The sequence below is a fragment of the Hyla sarda genome, chromosome 8 (assembly GCF_029499605.1).
Source record: "Hyla sarda isolate aHylSar1 chromosome 8, aHylSar1.hap1, whole genome shotgun sequence".
Taxonomy (NCBI): domain Eukaryota; kingdom Metazoa; phylum Chordata; class Amphibia; order Anura; family Hylidae; genus Hyla; species Hyla sarda.
In genome coordinates this window covers 55,424,553-55,442,243 of record NC_079196.1, presented here as the reverse complement: position 1 = coordinate 55,442,243, position 17,691 = coordinate 55,424,553, and the positions used below count along the sequence as shown (strand labels likewise).

Below are 17,691 nucleotides of genomic sequence, written 5' to 3'. Positions count from 1 at the left end.
TTCTAAGTAAGTGAAGCAGTTTACATTTAGTTTACATATTGATTTAAAGGGGTACTCCGGTGAAAACCTTTTTTCTTTTAAATCAACTGGTGGCAGAAAGTTAAACATATTTGTAAATTACTTCTATTAAAAAATCTTAATCCTTCCAGTACTTATTAGCTGAGGAAATTCCTTTCTTTTTGGAACACTGATGACATCACGAGCACAGTGTCCATTTTAGCAACCTTTGCATAGCAGATGCATAGCAGATGTATGCTAAGGGCAGCATGGTGACTCAGTGGTTAGCACTGCTGCCTTGCAGTGCTGGGGTCTTGGGTTCAAATCCCACTAAGCGTTATTAAAATTATAATAACATCAGCAGAGAGAACTGTGCTCGTGATGTCATCAGAGAGCATTCCAAAAAGAAAAGAAATTCCTCTGTAGTATTCAGCAGCTAATAAGTACCGGAAGGATTAAGATTTTTTAATAGAAGTAATTTACAAATATGTTTAACTTGCTGCCACCAGTTGATTTAAAAGAAAAAAAATTTTCACCGGAGTACCCCTTTAATCTAGTCGGTCTACAAATATAATGCTTTACTCGTACCAATCTGGAATAACAAACTGTATTATACTCCAGAGCTGCATTCACAATGGTGCTGTTTTCAGACTAACAGGGGCATCCTGCAATTAACATTTACAATGTAGTGCTCAGCTATCTTCTTCAGTCCTATAGACTTTGACTGGAGTAGCAGCTATCATGCTCGACTGCTGCTCCATTTAAGAGCTATGGACACCTCTGAAAAGCGTACTGTGTATTTTCTTTCTTGCTGTATACTTATTATGGTACAAAACACATTTCCTCCATAGATCTTTATTAAAAATAAGGACATAGGAGGTCTGAAGAAGGACATAGGGGGGTGGTCGAGGACAATGGAGGTCTGAAGGAGGACATAAGGGGTCTGAATGAGGACATGGAGGGTCTGGAAGAGGACAGAGGGGGTCTGAAGGAGGACATGGAAGGTTAGGAGGAGGACATAGAGGGTCTGAAGGTAACGGGACAGAGAGGTCTGGAAGAGGACAGTACAGGCGTGGTATTTAGCTAAAGTGTGTAGCAGTATTAATTTCAGAGTAATAGTTTTTGGCAGGGTTATATTCAGAGAGCACAGTGTGTGACAGGATTATATTCAGAAGGTACAGTGTGCGGTAGTACTATATTTAGTGGGTACAGTTTGTTATGGCACTAAATTTAGAGGGTACAGTGTGTGGCAGTATTATATTTAGAGGGCACAGTGTGTGGCAGGGTTATAGTCAGAGGGCACAGTGTGTGACGTTATATTCAGAGGGCACAGTGTGTGGTAGTATTATTTAGAAGGTTTGTTGTGTGATTGTATTATATTCAGTGGGCACACTGTTTGGCAGGGTTATAATGTGGGGCACAGTATCTGGCAGTGTTATATATATTATTCATATAGAGGATCTGCTGACAAAGTAACGAACCAATGATGTCAAACTCTGAAGAGGGAATATGTAGCTGGAAGAAGTCCTGGTGCCTGGACAAGGTGGACATTAAGAAGATAAAAAATACAGAATAGACGTCACCGGTGAGTCACTGATATCATTGTGTATTCTTCCTGACTGTCCATTAGAGCTGTAGTCACTGATATTATTGTGTATTCTGCCTGACTGTCCATCAGAGCTGTAGTCAGTCATATCATTGTAGATTCTGCCTGGCTGTCCATCAGAGCTGTAGTCAGTCATATAATTGTGGATTCTGCCTGGCTGTCCATCAGAGCTGTAGTCAGTGATATCATTGTGGATTCTGCCTGGCTGTCCATCAGAGCTGTAGTCAGTCATATCATTGTGGATTCTGCCTGGCTGTCCATCAGAGCTGTAGTCAGTCATATCATTGTGGATTCTGCCTGGCTGTCCATCAGAGCTGTAGTCAGTCATATCATTGTGGATTCTGCCTGGCTGTCCATCAGAGCTGTAGTCATTGGTATAATTGTGTATTCTGCCTGACTGTCCCTTCAGAGCTGTAGTCACTGATATAATTGTGTATTCTGCCTGACTGTCCCATCAGAGCTGTAGTCACTGATATCATTGTGTATTCTGTCTGATTGCCCCATTAGAGCTGTAGTCACTTTTAAGTTCTGCAGTAATGATGGGTAAAACTGTGTCCAATCTGTGGCTCTCCAGCTGTTGCACAACTACAACTCCTATAATGCCTGAGGCCCTCCAGTTATGATGGGAGTTATAGCTTTGGAACAGCTGGAGAGCCACTTGAACCAAGGTGATTGGTCAGGGTCTCAGCAGTCTGACTGACCAAAAATAATGGTCTGCTTAGTCTTAAATGCCTGGGACTTTTTTTGTTCCCAGTCTGAGCTTGTGTCTATCTAACAGATTGGCATTCACACATATCTCTTATTCCTGTTTAGCATATTAAATTATGTGAAGTACATGGTAGCAAAATTTTAAAAGAATACCGTTGATATTTTTTAGGAGGGGAAGCGATTTACAAAATTGCAGAGCTTATTATATATTAACTCAGATTTCTGTTCTAAATTAAGGAGGTTACCATGGTTATGGCTGGTAATAATGGTGCGCTTTCCCACTTCATGTTTAGATTCTAAATCCTCTAGAATGTGGTACAATGTAAACATACTGCATGGTGTTGACAGTAAAGTAAGTGTTTTCATCTCATATCTCCAGGGTTTGTTAACAGACTTGGTGTGAAGGAAATGATTATGAGATATACACTGAAGCTGGGATCTCACCGATGCTGCCGGTAGAGATGATAATGCATAGGAAACATATAAAAAAAACCATATACTGATACATTATAATATTACAAAGAACAGTTAGTTTATGGGATGTATTATTGCTAAGCAGATCTGCAGCTAAATAATAATAATAATAATAATGCTACTATTTGTATTTGAAAGAGTTGTCCAGATTAGAAATCCATTTTCATATAAACTATTAGGAAATTCTGACTTAATATAGAGCAGTCTGCTCTCTCAGGGTGAAGAGTGGCTACCAAAAGCATCTCCCCCTCTGGAGAACATTTGGAGCACTGTCCTGCATTAGACAACCCATAATTTTATTTTTTATTTTTATAAATGCCTAATTTCACCTAGGGTGGCGCTGCAGCAAAACAGAACACACCCAGGTTTACTGACAGATAGAAAAGCTGCAGGACATTAAAGGACATCTGCAGCAGTACAAACACTTATCCCCTATCCTCAAGATAGGGGATAAGTGTTTGATCGCGGGGGCTCCGAACGCTGGGGCCTCCGGCGATCTCCTGTACGGGGCCGCAGCTGTCCCGTGCAGGGGGCGTGCCAGCCGCAGCATGACGTTGCGGCCGGCACGCCTCCTCCATACATCTCTATGGGACAGACGGGGAGGCAGCATTCGTGCCTCCCTGCATCCCCCATAGAACTGTATGGGGACGGGGAGGAGACGGGGCGTCACCGTCGACCTCTTGGTCGACGCCAAGTCACCATGGGCGCTAATGCAGGCGCCCCGTTAGGGAGATCGAGGAGGGTCCCAGCGGTCGGACCCCCCGCGCTCAAACACTTATCCCCTATCCTGTGGATAGGGGATAAGTGTAATTCCGCTGCAGTTGTCCTTTTAAGGGGTACTCCGATGGAAAACAATGCTCTCTGCTGTCACCATGTCAGGAACTATCGGGAGCCGGAAAAAATCCCCATAGCAAACCTATCGTGCTCTGTACAGTTCCTGACATGGACAGTGGTGTCAGCAGAGAGCACTGTGGTCAGACAGAAAGAAAATTCAAAAAGAAAAGAACTTCCTCTGGAGCATACAGCAGCTGATAAGTGCTGCAAGGATTAAGGCTGTCAAATAGTAGTAATTTACAAATCTGTTTAACTTTCTGGCACCAGCTGATTTAAAAAAAATTGTTTTAATAGAGTATCCCTTTAAGGCACAGATAAGCTGCAGCATGGTACAATAGCATCAAAAGTGAATGAGATTCTGATGACCTGCAGAGTGGATATTAAATCTGCAGCATGTCAATTTATTTTGCTAAGGATTTATTGCGCTAAATCTGCATAAAGGGGTACTCCGGTGGAAAACATTAACAAATTTTTTTAAATCAACTGGTGCCAGAAAGTGAAACAGATTTGTAAATGACTTCTATTAAAAATTCCTAATCCTTCCAGTACTTATCAGCTGCTGTATAATACAGAGGAAGTTCTTTTCTTTTTTTTTTATTTATTTTCTGTCTGACCACAGTACTCTTTGCTGACACCTCTGTTCATGTCAGGAACTGTCCAGAGCAGGATAAGTTTGCTATGGGGAATTGTTCCTGCTCCGGACAGTTCCTGAAATGGACAGAGGTGTCAGCAGAGAGCACTGTGGACAGACAGAAAATAAATTCAAAAAGAAAAGAAATTCCTCTGTATTATACAGCAGCTGATAAGTACTGGGAGGATTTAGATTTTAAATGGAAGTAATTTACAAATCTGTTTAACTTTCTGGCACCAGTTGATTTAAAAAATATGTTTTCCACCGGAGTACCCCTTTAAATCTTCACTAATTTGTTGTGGAATGCATGTTATACACGTTCACTTTTTATAAATTTTTTTAAACTATGATTTGTATTAAAGTTTTTCAAAAATGGAAGCGACAATAATACAACAGGCAATGTAAGAACAACCGGGTGATCCCGGAAAATAAAGTAAGGCACATCATATAATTTCAATACAATTACAAGAGCAAAAACTAGCAAGATCCTTTCTCAGGGCATGGAGGCACTTAGGCCGATCTATGAAGTAGAACAGTAATATACGATCAGAAGGCAAAACAGGGGACAATAGATGAACCCAAAACAATAGCATAGAGCATGTACATAGATTACACAAGACAAAGACAGACACGAAGGAGAAGACATAAGGAGGGGGTAAACAGCGGAACCCAAGGAGGGGACGTAGTTCAAAGAGGTTGTCGATCAGTGAAGCGATCCCATGGATCCCAAACAGTTAGAAAGGACACCACAGTATTGTTCAAAGAAGCAGTTAGAGACTCAAGGGATCGGATCTCACGGACTTGGGTCAAAAGGTCATTTTCAGAGGGGGTAGAGTCTGTTTCCAATGTTTAGCAATCAGCGTTTTAGCGGCCAAAACAATATGTAAAAAAGTTTAAACGGCTTTTTGGATAGGACCAAAGAGGACAAGTGCAGGAGATAGATTAAGGGGTCAAGAGGGACCGAGACCCCCAAAACCGAGCTGATTAAACGGGCCACCCCCCCAAAAAAAACTACTATAAGCGGACAAGTCCAGAAAATATGAAACGTGGACCCAACCCCACAACGCCAGCACTGCGGAGGAATGGAAGGATCCAGTCTGTTAAGTAGTTCAAGAGTATGGTGCCAACCAAAGATCATTTATAACTGGGTTTCTTTGTAGGCCGTACAAATTGAGGCCTTAGAGGCCCTCTCCCAAATTACCCGCCATTGGGGGATAGTTATACGGGTGTTCAGAACACGTTGGGCAGGGTCAGCCCCACCTAGAGGGGAATTGAGAATGTAGTAAATGGCTGAAAGAAGACCCGTCACCCGTGGCCCCTGACGACACATTTGCTCAAAGCTAGTGGGGGGAGACACCACCGCAGAACCCAAGGAGGAGGACATGTAATGGATCCGCTTGGAGGAGGGAAGATCATTCCTAGAGATCAATTGATCAAACGGGAGGAGAGTTCATATTCACTTTTTAACATGAACAATTTCCACACTAAAAGCAGCAGCGAATCCACAACAAATCTGCTCTATAATACACAGGATTAGGTGCAGATTTTCCACTGCACTATTATCCATTTCACAGACAGTGATCATCTAATCGTCGAGGCATCATTCTACCAACTAGGGACTGTACATATATAACATCGATTCATCTCATCAATATTTGTATTATTTATCTTTCTTGTCCAGCAGAAATGGCAGCACTCTCACACTGTTACAGCGCGGTTTTGTTCTTTTTTTTTTTATCAAATGTTATTTGACATTTCAGCTTCCTTATGGATTGAGAAAAAGGCTGTGAGAGAGCTAAAACATTGATCATCATCTGATGAATGAACCCCTAATCTAACCACTGTTATTTTGGGGTGCTTTATTTTCTGCTTGACTGTTTAAGTTTGACATGGGACCAAGGTTCAGTAACCTCCATGTTTATCTGTGAATCTCATATCTATTTATCTATATCTTATATCTATCTCATCTTATCTCATATCTATTTATCTATATCTCTTATCTATTTATCTATATCTTATATCTATCTCATCTCATATCTATTTATCTATATCTCATATCTATTTATCTATATCTCATATCTCTCTATCTATCTCTCTATCTAATATCTATCTATGTATCTCATATCTGTCTGTCTGCCTATCTATCTATCTATCTATCTATCTCATATCTATATATCTATCTATCTATCTATCAGCATGTTACCAAGATGATGTTTTGGGTCTCTCAAAGAAAGCTTAAAAACAATATTTGATGGGATAAACATGGTTTTATAATCTATCCATCTATTTATCTTTTAATTTAATATGTATCTAATATCTATTAATGTATTTATTTATGCAATATGTATATAATAATATATCTATCTATTTATTTTTCTCTCACATATCTATCTACCTATCTCATATCTATCTATCTCATATACCGTATATCTATCTCATATCTATCTATCTCATATATATCTATCTCATATCTATTTATCTATCTAATCTATAGGTCCATCTATCTATACATTTATGTATTCATTCATTTATCTATCTATCTATAATCTATCTATCTCATATCTATCTCATATCTATCTAACTATCTATCTCATATATCTATCTATCTCATATCTATCTATCTCATATCTATCTATCTATAATCTATCTATCTCATATCTATCTCATATCTATCTAACTATCTATCTCATATATCTATCTATCTCATATCTATCTATCTCATATCTATCTCATATATCTATCTATCTCATATCTATCTATCTCATATCTATCTATCTCAGATAAATATGAGATAGATAGATAGATAGATACATAGATATGAGATACATAGATATGAGATAGATAGATAGATAGATAGATATATACATAGATATGAGATAGATAGATAGATATGAGAGATAGATACATAGATATCTCTCTCTATAAAATACCCATTCCATCATGTGCAGTATATAAATACATCATATACATTTATCACTATGTTGCTCTAGGTGACTTTCCGTACAGCTACTATGATTTTTTTTATTTTTAAACAACATAAAGTGGGTTCATAGAACCAGAGTCTGGGAAAGCAATCCCCCTCTATATGTCATGTGGATCCAGTCAGGATGTACTTGGAGCCACTTTCCTGCGCTGTACGATCAATACCTCCTTGTCTGTTTATCCTTATTTGTTAGTAAGTTTCTCGAGCTGTTTTCTCAGTATCAAGACAAGGACACTTTTGCGCTGTGAAGGGCCATTTCTGTAAAGTGAGCTGTTTTCCAGCACGCCGCTAGCTGATGATTTCAGTAATATTTTGGGAAATGGCAACTCTGTTACCCTATAAGGCGGCACTGTGGCCGTCTTCGACAAAGACCTACTTCCAGCACCCAGCTTGGCCTATTTACTCGGTAGGGGATCGGACTGTTGTTTGTAATCAACTGAAATTATCCCGAAACGCTTTTATACAACCATTGCTATTTGTGTGTTTAACCTTGAGTTTTTAAATTATTTCCTATGAGTGGAGGGAATGATAGTCAAACAGTACCTCCCGCAGAACTGATCTTTACAAGTATCAGGCTTTCTCCGGAGCCCAGTTTATCCGCCACGGCAGACAGCACTTCCTTCACCGAGGCAGACACTTGTACGCGTATGGTGGTGTATGTGTGATCGATGCAGTACACCTTGAAAAGAACTGGAAAGATAAAATGCAGACATTAGGCGTAATGAACAAGAGGTGTATTACCAAGAGGGGCACAGTATATATGAATTTTATTTATCTCCTGTTGCTTATATAGTATCGGTATATTCTGCGGTGCTGTACAAATTGTCACCTTTCACATCAGCCCTCTGTCCCCAGTGAAAAAAGGAAAAAGTCCAGCTCACAGTGTGCCTCCAGCTGTTTCAAAACTACAACTCCCAGCCAAAGCCTGTCCAGACATGCTGGGAGTTGTAGTTTGCAACAGCTGGAGACAGGAAAGGTCAGAAAGGAAAAAGTTTGGTTACAGTCTAATATCCCACACAAGGGACAAGCCAATAAACCTGTATACCGAACAGGGTTCCTCCAGCTGTTGCAAAACTACAACTCCCAGCATTCCCGGACAGCCTTTGGCTGTCCGGGCATGCTGGGAGTTGTAGTTTTGCAACAGCTGGGGACAGGAAAGGACATAAAGGAAAAAGTCCGGCTCACAGTCTAATATCCCACACAAGGGACAAGCCAATAAACCTACCTGAGCAGTGTATACTGAACAGTGTGCCTCCAGCTGTTGCAAAACTACAACTCTCAGCCAAAGGCAGTCCAGGCATGCTGGGAGTTGTAGTTTGCAACAGCTGGAGACAGAAAAGGTCAGAAAGGAAAAAGTTCGGTTACAGTCTAATATCCCACACATGGGACAAGCCAATAAACCTGTATACCGAACAGGGTTCCTCCAGCTGTTGCAAAACTACAACTCCCAGGATTCGCGGACAGCCTTTGGCTGTCCGGGCATGCTGGGAGTTGTAGTTTTGCAACAGCTGGGGACAGGAAAGGACATAAAGGAAAAAGTCCGGCTCACAGTCTAATATCCCACACAATGGACAAGCCAATAAACCTACCTGAGCAGTGTATACTGAACAGTGTGCCTCCAGCTGTTGCAAAACTACAACTCTCAGCCAAAGGCAGTCCAGGCGTGCTGGGAGTTGTAGTTTGCAACAGCTGGAGACAGGAAAGGTCAGAAAGAAAAAAGTCCAGCTCACAGTCTAATATCCCACACAAGGGACAAGCCAATAAACCTACCTGAGCAGTGTATACTGAACAGGGTGCCTCCAGCTGTTGCAAAACTACAACTCCCAGCATGCTGGACAGCTGGGAGTTGTAGTTTTGCAACAGCTGGAGGCATACTGTTTGGAAAACATTGTACTAGGGTGTTTTGGGATTTCAGAAGGACAACAGAGTACTCAGAGGAATCCTAGTGCTTAAGGCAACAGTTCAAACCACACAGCCATCATGCTGCCCGAAATAATGATCGATATGCTTAGCAGATGTTCGGAACATTATAAACCACTAAAATTGTTTCATTACAATTTGTGCAGTTTTTGTATAATATTGTATTTTTAGTTTTAGGGGATCAGGGTGCGGGGGCCGGGAGTTGGGGGTGGTAGACCAGGTGGAGTACTGACTTCTTTTTTGGCAGTGCTCCATGTAAAAAATGATGCAAATAAGGAAGGACCCTATGTCATACTATACAACCAGAGGTCTCTCTTTTGGAGATGACTACCTTCTGGAGGTTTGCCTAGTATGACATAGTTTTCTTCCTTTTGGAGGTGACTCTGGTTTGCCTATTATGACATAGTCTTCTTCCTTTTGGAAGAGAGCTGATTTGCTCACAGTTTTAAGGGATGATATTAAATGTATTGTATTTAGCATTTGTTTTCGTCATCAAATTTGTAAAGATTTGGAAATATTTGGTGGAATTTTATACATTTATGGCTTAAAAATTAGCAACTTTTGTGGGGATTTACGCTGAACATTCTATTGTTAATAAAGTTTGTGGGGCTTCCGTTAATAAAGGGGGTGGGGCCTCACATGCCCACCATGCACACAGCTCACAGAACTGGCATAGATTTCAGTGAGTACAAAGAGCAGTCTCTGCTTGCTAAATTTGGCGCATGGTACATTGACAGGGTTTAAATGGTCACTTTCAGATATAAAAACTTTTTATATGTTAAACATCTTCGAAAACAATTGTTTTTCTAATTTACTTCTTTAAAAAAATGGCACATTTTATTAAAGAAAACTGTTTTCGAAAATACCACCACTAGGGGTCCCCATACCTCCTGGGACACTGATGAGTCCCACAGCAGCATGAGCGTGTCTAAGGATCATGGACACGAGATGGCTGATTGACAAGGCTGCAGGAGGAACACAGCTGCAGCAACACTGCTTCAACACAGAGTTTTACCAAACACGTGCCTCCAGCTGTTGCAAAACTCCAAGCATGCCTTGACAGCCAGAGGATACCTGGGCACGCTGGATGTTGTAGTTTTGCACAAGCTGTAGGCACACAGCTGAAGGCAACACTGCTGCAAAAAAGAGTTATCCAAACACTGTAGCTGCAACTATTCCAAAATTACAAGTCCCAGCATTACAGGACTGCCTAAGGATGACACACACGAATGACAGGAAGATGTAAGTTATACTCTCACCATATTGTCTTTGGTGGTAGAGTACAGGAAATCTCCAATAATCATTGTGTGTGTGTGTGTGTGTGTGTACAGCATGAAACCAGAGAGGAAAGGGTTACACAGGAGGGCTGCCAGGCTCCTCGAAGAGCAGTGAGTCAGTAGAGTGAGGGAGGGGGAGGAGTCATCACAGTGGAGGCAAGAGAAGTACACGCCCTCTCACTTTCAGATAATTAAAAACACATTGAGCAGCTGTAATATGCTATTTTTTTAGTGAAATATGGGTGATACAGACATAAAAATGACATGTACATGATCACGATGAGGTACTGAGTAACCTATAACAGTATTGGTGTTTTTTTGTGGGATCTCACAGGTATGCTTTAACTCATAAAATACCAGTCTTAGTATATTTCTGCCTGATGTGATTATTCTGTTTTTATTTTGAAGCTATTTATTTTTATTTGAAAAACTTCCTTGAGGGCTGCTATATTGATGATGCACATCCTGCATAAACAGTACTGCAGGGTGGGTGCACTTTATGGCAGCTTGGGAGGTGGTATAAGTATACTTAGAAAAACATTGCCGTTTTCTTAGAAAAATAGCACCACACCTGTCCTGCAATACTATAAGCAAAGTGAGGACAAGAGTGGTGCAATTTTGGAAAGAAAGCAGCTATGTTTTGCTAATCCTGGATAACCTCTTTAATGGTCAGAAAAGTGTCCACAGAGAACTGTCAGTAAAAAGTGAATCTACGAGTTATAGTTTTACAGAGCAGCAAGCAGGTTGTGTTATACTCGAGTATAAGCAGAGTTTTTCAGCACGATTTTTCGTGCTGAAAACACGCCCCTCGGCTTATACTCGAGTGAACTCTCCGCCCTCAGTGGTCTTCAACCTGCGGACCTCCAGATGTTTCAAGACTACAACTCCCAGCAATCCCGGGCAGCCATCGGCTGTCCGGGCTTGCTGGGAGTTGTAGTTTTGAAACATCTGGAGGTCCGCAGGATGAAGACCACTGCGGCCTTCGACATCATCAAGCCCCCCCCCCCCTCACCCCCTTTAGTTCTGTACTCACCTCCGCTCGGCGGGACGTTAGGGTGCACTGGTCCGGGCCATCTGTGCTGCAGGGACAGTCCGGTGCGGAGGGATAGTCGTTCCGGGCTGTCCATCTTCACCGGGGGGGGGGGGCCTCTTCTCCGCGCTTCGGGCCCGGCCCTGGAATAGTCACGTTGCCTTGACGACGACGCACAGGGACGTTCATGAGTAACGTCCCTGTGCGTCGTCGTCAAGGCAACGACTCTATTCTGGGCCGAAGCGCGGAGAAGAGGCCCCCCGGTGAAGATGGACAGCCCGGAACGACTATCCCTCCGCACTGGACTGTCCCTGCAGCACAGATGGCCCGGACCGGCTGGATGATGTAGAAGGCTGCAGTGGTCTTCAACCTGCGGACCTCCAGATGTTTCAAAACTACAACTCCCAGCAGGCCCGGACAGCCGATGGCTGCCTGGGCTTGCTGGGAGTTGTAGTTTTGAAACATCTGGAGGTCCGCAGGTTGAAGACCACTGTATCAGACATTGACAAGCGGTGATGATGAAGGGGTGGGGGGGGGGGGGGCTGATGACATGTGGTGATGATGAAGGGGGGGTGTGATGATGACAAGGGGATGATGAAGTGGGGGTGGGATAATGACAAGGGGATGATGACAAGGGGATGATGAAGGGGGGTGGGATAATGACAAGGGGATGATGAAGGGGGGGTGTGGGATAAGGGGATGATGACAGGCGGTGATAATGAAGGGGGGGGTGGGATGATGACAGGCAGTGATGATGAAGGGGGAGTGGGATGATGACAGGGGGAGATGATGACAGGCGGTGATGATGAAGGGGGGATGATGACAGGGTGATGATGATGAGGGGGATAATGACGGGGGTCTGGATGATGACAGGGGGGCTTATAGATCCCACCCTAGGCTTATAGTCGAGTCAATAACTTTTCCTGGGTTTTTGGGGTGAAATTAGGGGCCTCGGCTTATATTCGGGTCGGCTTATACTCGAGTATATATGGTACCCATTTGATTGTGAGCAGTGGGATTGAGGGTGTTTGTGTTGCAATGTTTGGTAATGAATAAAACATTTATTTACCTGCCACTGTCTCTAAGGTATCTAGAAAAATACATGATTCATGATAAAAATCCAAGTTTGGGTGTAAAACGTGTTGCTTTGTTTGCAATAAATGTTTATTACTTTCATTATCTACACAGCGAAACAGCGTATATAGATCAATGTATCAAAACCTTTATTAAACATGAATAAAACAGACATTTAAAATCACATAAAATTACAAACATAATATATATAGCCCTTGTAATGGGCCTACCCAACCAGGGACAACCAGGGGGAAAGAGAAAAGGAGGTCAAGATAGTGTGCAGCAGCAAGTTCTGGCCATAAATTAAGCCAATGTATTGTAAACATTAGACACTAAGGTGCCATAAACAGTCAGCACCTTTGATGGATTGCCCTCTATTATGAAAAAATGCCAATAGGGGCAAAGGCCGCTGCCTAACACTAACAATAAGAGTATATAATATAACTTGCCTAGTGGAGACAGTAGTTGGACCTCCTGCACCCGACGTTTCGTCACCAGACTTCTTCCGGGGTGTCACAATATATTCTCTATATTGTTGGATTTTATATGTTGGACTGTGCATTATACAGAGAGCCCCACCTGGCGTGGATCAGCCAACAGAGGTATTAAAGGGGTACTCCTGTGGAAAACTTTTTTTTTTTTTAAATCAACTGGTGCCAGAAAGTTAAACAGATTTGTAAATCACTTCTATTAAAAAATCTTAATCCTTCCAGTACTTTTTAGGGGCTGTATACTAAAGAGAAATCCAAAAAAGAAATGCATTTCCTCTGATGTCACAACCACAGTGCTCTCTGCTGACCTCTGCTGTCCATTTTAGGAACTGTCCAGAGCAGCATATGTTTGCTATGGGGATTTTTTCCTGCTCTGGACAGTTCATGAAATGGACAGCAGAGGTCAGCAGAGAGCACTGTGGTCATGAAATCAGAGGAAATGCATTTCTTTTTTGGATTTCTCTTTAGTATACAGACCCTAAGAAGTACTGGAAGGATTAAGATTTTTTAATAGAAGTGATTTGCAAATCTGTTTAACTTTCTGGATTAAAAAAAAAAAAGTTTTCCACGGGAGTACCCCTTTAGCACGTTGACGCTATACAAACAGGCAGCAGTGCCGAGTGCTTGCTATTCTTTGAGAGGAATCTAATATTTTTTACCTTTTACTGTAGTCTGCTCTAAAGATTTAATATGTACATAGTTCTCTATAGGTAGCACGCATGTCATATCATGAGTGTTACATACATCTCTTTTAACATACAGTAATGATGATCAGATTAAACCTATGTCGTACATCATTGTAAAGCTTGAGCTTCTTACATGTCTTTATATGTGCCTATTCATATCTCTGCCCATTCAGATGTACGCTCAATATACTTTACGATCTGGAAGTCTTTCTGCTTGTCTCAGAGCAGCGAATATCTAAATATATTTTCTGAACATTTAGTTTAATTCCTGTACTACGCCAGAAGGAAATGATCTGACCCTTTACACCAGGACCACTGTCTGCTCTATGACTCGTGAACTACCTGTATGGAAAGAAAAGCCATTTACTTGTAAACTGACCCAGAACAACCCAAAACTCTTCTCTAAAGATTGTTTATGGCGGCTGGATACAGCCGTTTAACCAGCCAATTTTCCTCCCCTTGTTTCCTTCATACTCTGACCTTTGTAACGGTAATTGGCTGTAACATTTGTCCCCCCTGCTACAGCAAGCCGATGGAATATGAAATCCAGCCTAGCAGAAGCAGCCTGTTTCACACTCCATCTCCAACTCTGTTAGAGTCCTGACAATTGATGAAGAATTACAAGGAAGACAACAATTCCGACAGCCCAGAACAAACACTTCACAAAGTCCGTAGCGGAAGGTTAAAGATTCAAATTCAATTTAGAGTTAACAATAGTTCATAAACTTTACTGCTCTATTGGATGTTAGTACTAATGTTTGTTAAAGTTGTTGTCTTGCGTGATAATATTATCTTTAACAAGGGCAGACTGTGTGAAAACAATAAATATTACAGATTCCCTGCTTCTGCTGTTCTGACGCTCACCAGGCCCCCGCTGATCTCCACTTTGGGGTCCCCTATTTACACACAAGAAATGCATACTGTCTGATTGAGCATCCTGTGTATTGACATGGGTTTAGGAAGTGGAGATCGGAGGTCCTAACAAATCAACATGTACCAATAGAGTCCCAACATATATTCTCCCTCTGACGTATGTGATAGTACTAGACCTCGGCTTTGTCTCTTACTGCAGCCCCTTGGGTGTCTGTTTACAATCGAGTAACACTAGTCTAGTGGCTTTAAGTAAAATTAAATCCACTGTTATCATCAATTGTGCAAGTTTTGGCTGTGGCTTAAAAGGGTACCATCTAATCTAAGGTCTTCTCTGTCTAGCAGCCGAGAGGGATGCCCAGTGGGCTCCAAAGCATAATTTGCATATATTTTAAAACTCCAATATCTCTGGGTTCATTAACTAATAAGAGGTATGTACAACCATGACATTACTTTATACCCTATACAGCCATGCCCTTATGTTATACCCTATACAGCCATGCCCCTACTTTACACCCTATACCTCTATGCTCTTACTCTATACCCTATACAACCATGCCATTATTTTATACCCTATACAGCCATGCCCTTATGCTATACCCTATACAACCATGCCCTTATGTTATACCCTATACAGCCATGCCCTTACTTTACACCCTACACCTCTATGCCCTTACTCTATACCCTATACAACTATGCCATTACTTTATACCCTATACAGCCATGCCCTTATGTTATACCCTATACAACCATGCCCTTACTTTATACCCTATACAACCATGCCCTTATGTTATACCCTATACAACCATGCCCTTACTTTATACCCTATACATCTATACCCTTAATACCCTATACAGCCATGCCTTTACGTTATAACCTATACAATCATACCCTTAAGTTATACCCTATACAACCATGTCCTTACTCTATACCCTTTACAACCATGTCCTTAATGAATACCCTATACAGCCATGCCCTTATTTATACCCTATATAGCTATGCCCTTATTTATACCCTATATAGCTATGCCCTTATTTATACCCTATATAGCTATGCTCTTACTTACTTTATACCCTATACAACCATGCCCTTATTTATACTCTAATTGCTATGCCCTTTATAACCTATACAGCCATGCCCTTATTTATACCCTATATAACTATACCCTTACTTTATAATCTATACAGCCATGTCCTTTCTTTACACTCTATACAGCCATGCCCTTACTTTATACCCTATATAACTATACCCTTACTTTATAATCTATACAGCCATGCCCTTTCTTTACACTCTATACAGCCATGCCCTTACTTTATACCCTAAAAACCCACTGATAGGTCCCCTTTAATATTGTGGGCCTATCACAGTAGGCTGTGGGGGTCCGATCCTCGCCACCCCAGCCAATCAGCTGCTTAAAAGCCAGCTAGTGCTGCGGCCTATTAAACTTTTAACACAGAGATGTGCATTTGGCAGGGGCTGTGCCTGGTATTGTTTCTCTTACTATTCAAGTAAATGGGAAAAGCTGCAATACGAGGAACATCCACTACCAAGTGTATGGCACTGTACCTAATAAAAGATGAAGAGGCCACAGCACTAGAAAGAGTGTCACGTCCCCTTCAAGCAGCTGATCAGGGGGAAGGGGGGAGTTTGACCATCCAAAGGACAGGCCATCAATATTAGGGTCACTAAAACCCCTTAAACCAATGACTCTGGGGCCCCATGGCTACACCTGCTGTGTGTGTGTTATCCTTTCTTGACAGTGTGATGCATTGTTCCTGTGTCTGACATAACTTTGTTTTTATTCCTATGCTGCAATGTCACAGTACACAGGATGCATTTTATTTATTATCCCTGTACTGTATTACCTATCTGCTTTAACTTCTCTATGTATACTACCCCACTATTGTGACATCGCTGTGTGCATCATCCCTGTACATTAAAGGGCATGTGTAATCTAGATGCTTTTCTTCTTCAGACACTAACACTGAAACATGTGGGTTTTTTTTCTAATCTGTTTCTATTTTCTGCTTGTATTTTTTATATTCATTGTATTTTTTGTATATAATTATGGGGCAGCCATTTTGCCTGAGCTGCTTTTAACACACACACACATACAGTGACCCCTCGACTTATGATGGCCCCGACATATGATCATTTCAACATATGATGGCCTCTCAGAGCCCATCGTATGTTGAAGGCAGCATCGACATATGATGCTGCTGTGTGTCGGGGCCATCGTTCAAATAGCTATCTGACAGCGCTGACAACTTCAGCAACTGACAGATAGTTGTTTAATGTGCCCCGTGTGCCCCGTTCTGCCTCCTGTTACTCACATGCTGTCCTGCTAACTCACGCAGGCTTCCACTGTGAGCTCCGTGTAAGCCCCCCCCCCCCCCCCCAGTGCAGCCATAGCCAATAGCCTGCAGCATCTTGCTGCAGGCATCCAATGAGCTGCTGGCTGCCCTCCCCTTCCTTTCCTATAGAGCTGTAGTGGGCAGGATCGTAATGGAGGACATTCTGTCCCCCCTGAAGGTATTTAAAGAACTGTACAGTACTGTATGCAATGTCACACATCACATACAATACATATACACACTATACACCCCATACATCAATGTTTCCCTATCAGTGTGCCTCCAGCTGTTGCAAAACTATAACTCCCAGCATGCCCAGACAGTCAATGGCTGTACATGCATGCTGGGAGTTGTAGTTGTGCAACAGCTGGAGGCACCCTGGTTTGTTAAACACTCCCCATACACTCCACATACAATGGTCATCCCAGAACCAATTAGCAGTTTCCCATAGAGATATGTATTCAACATACAATGGTTCCGAGGCCCCAGAACCAATTACCATTTTTACATAGACATATGTACTCGACATATGATGGTTTTAACATATGATGGTTCTCCTGAAACCAATTAATATCATATGTTGAGGGACCACTGTGTGTATATATATATATATATATATATATATATATATGCATTAAGGCAGAACCCATTGACAGACAATATATAGAACCTGTCCCATTCACATGAACTGTAGACGTCACTGAGCATTCTCTGTGACATTTTCAGAGGTCATTCTCCAGGGAGGAGGGAGACTGA

The 17,691-nt window shown here is 41.8% G+C and overlaps 1 protein-coding gene across 12 annotated transcripts in view; it reads right to left on the bottom strand.

The window, feature by feature from the left end:
• The window catches only part of RAPGEF4 (Rap guanine nucleotide exchange factor 4), a 467,767-nt gene that overhangs the window by 46,263 nt on the left and 403,813 nt on the right, over positions 1-17,691 (bottom strand). For all 12 annotated transcript variants that reach the window (XM_056536334.1, XM_056536335.1, XM_056536336.1 and 9 more), the window contains one exon: positions 7,777-7,923. In XM_056536334.1, coding sequence (XP_056392309.1) covers positions 7,777-7,923 — 147 coding nt within the window. The remainder of the gene's footprint in view (positions 1-7,776; positions 7,924-17,691) is intronic.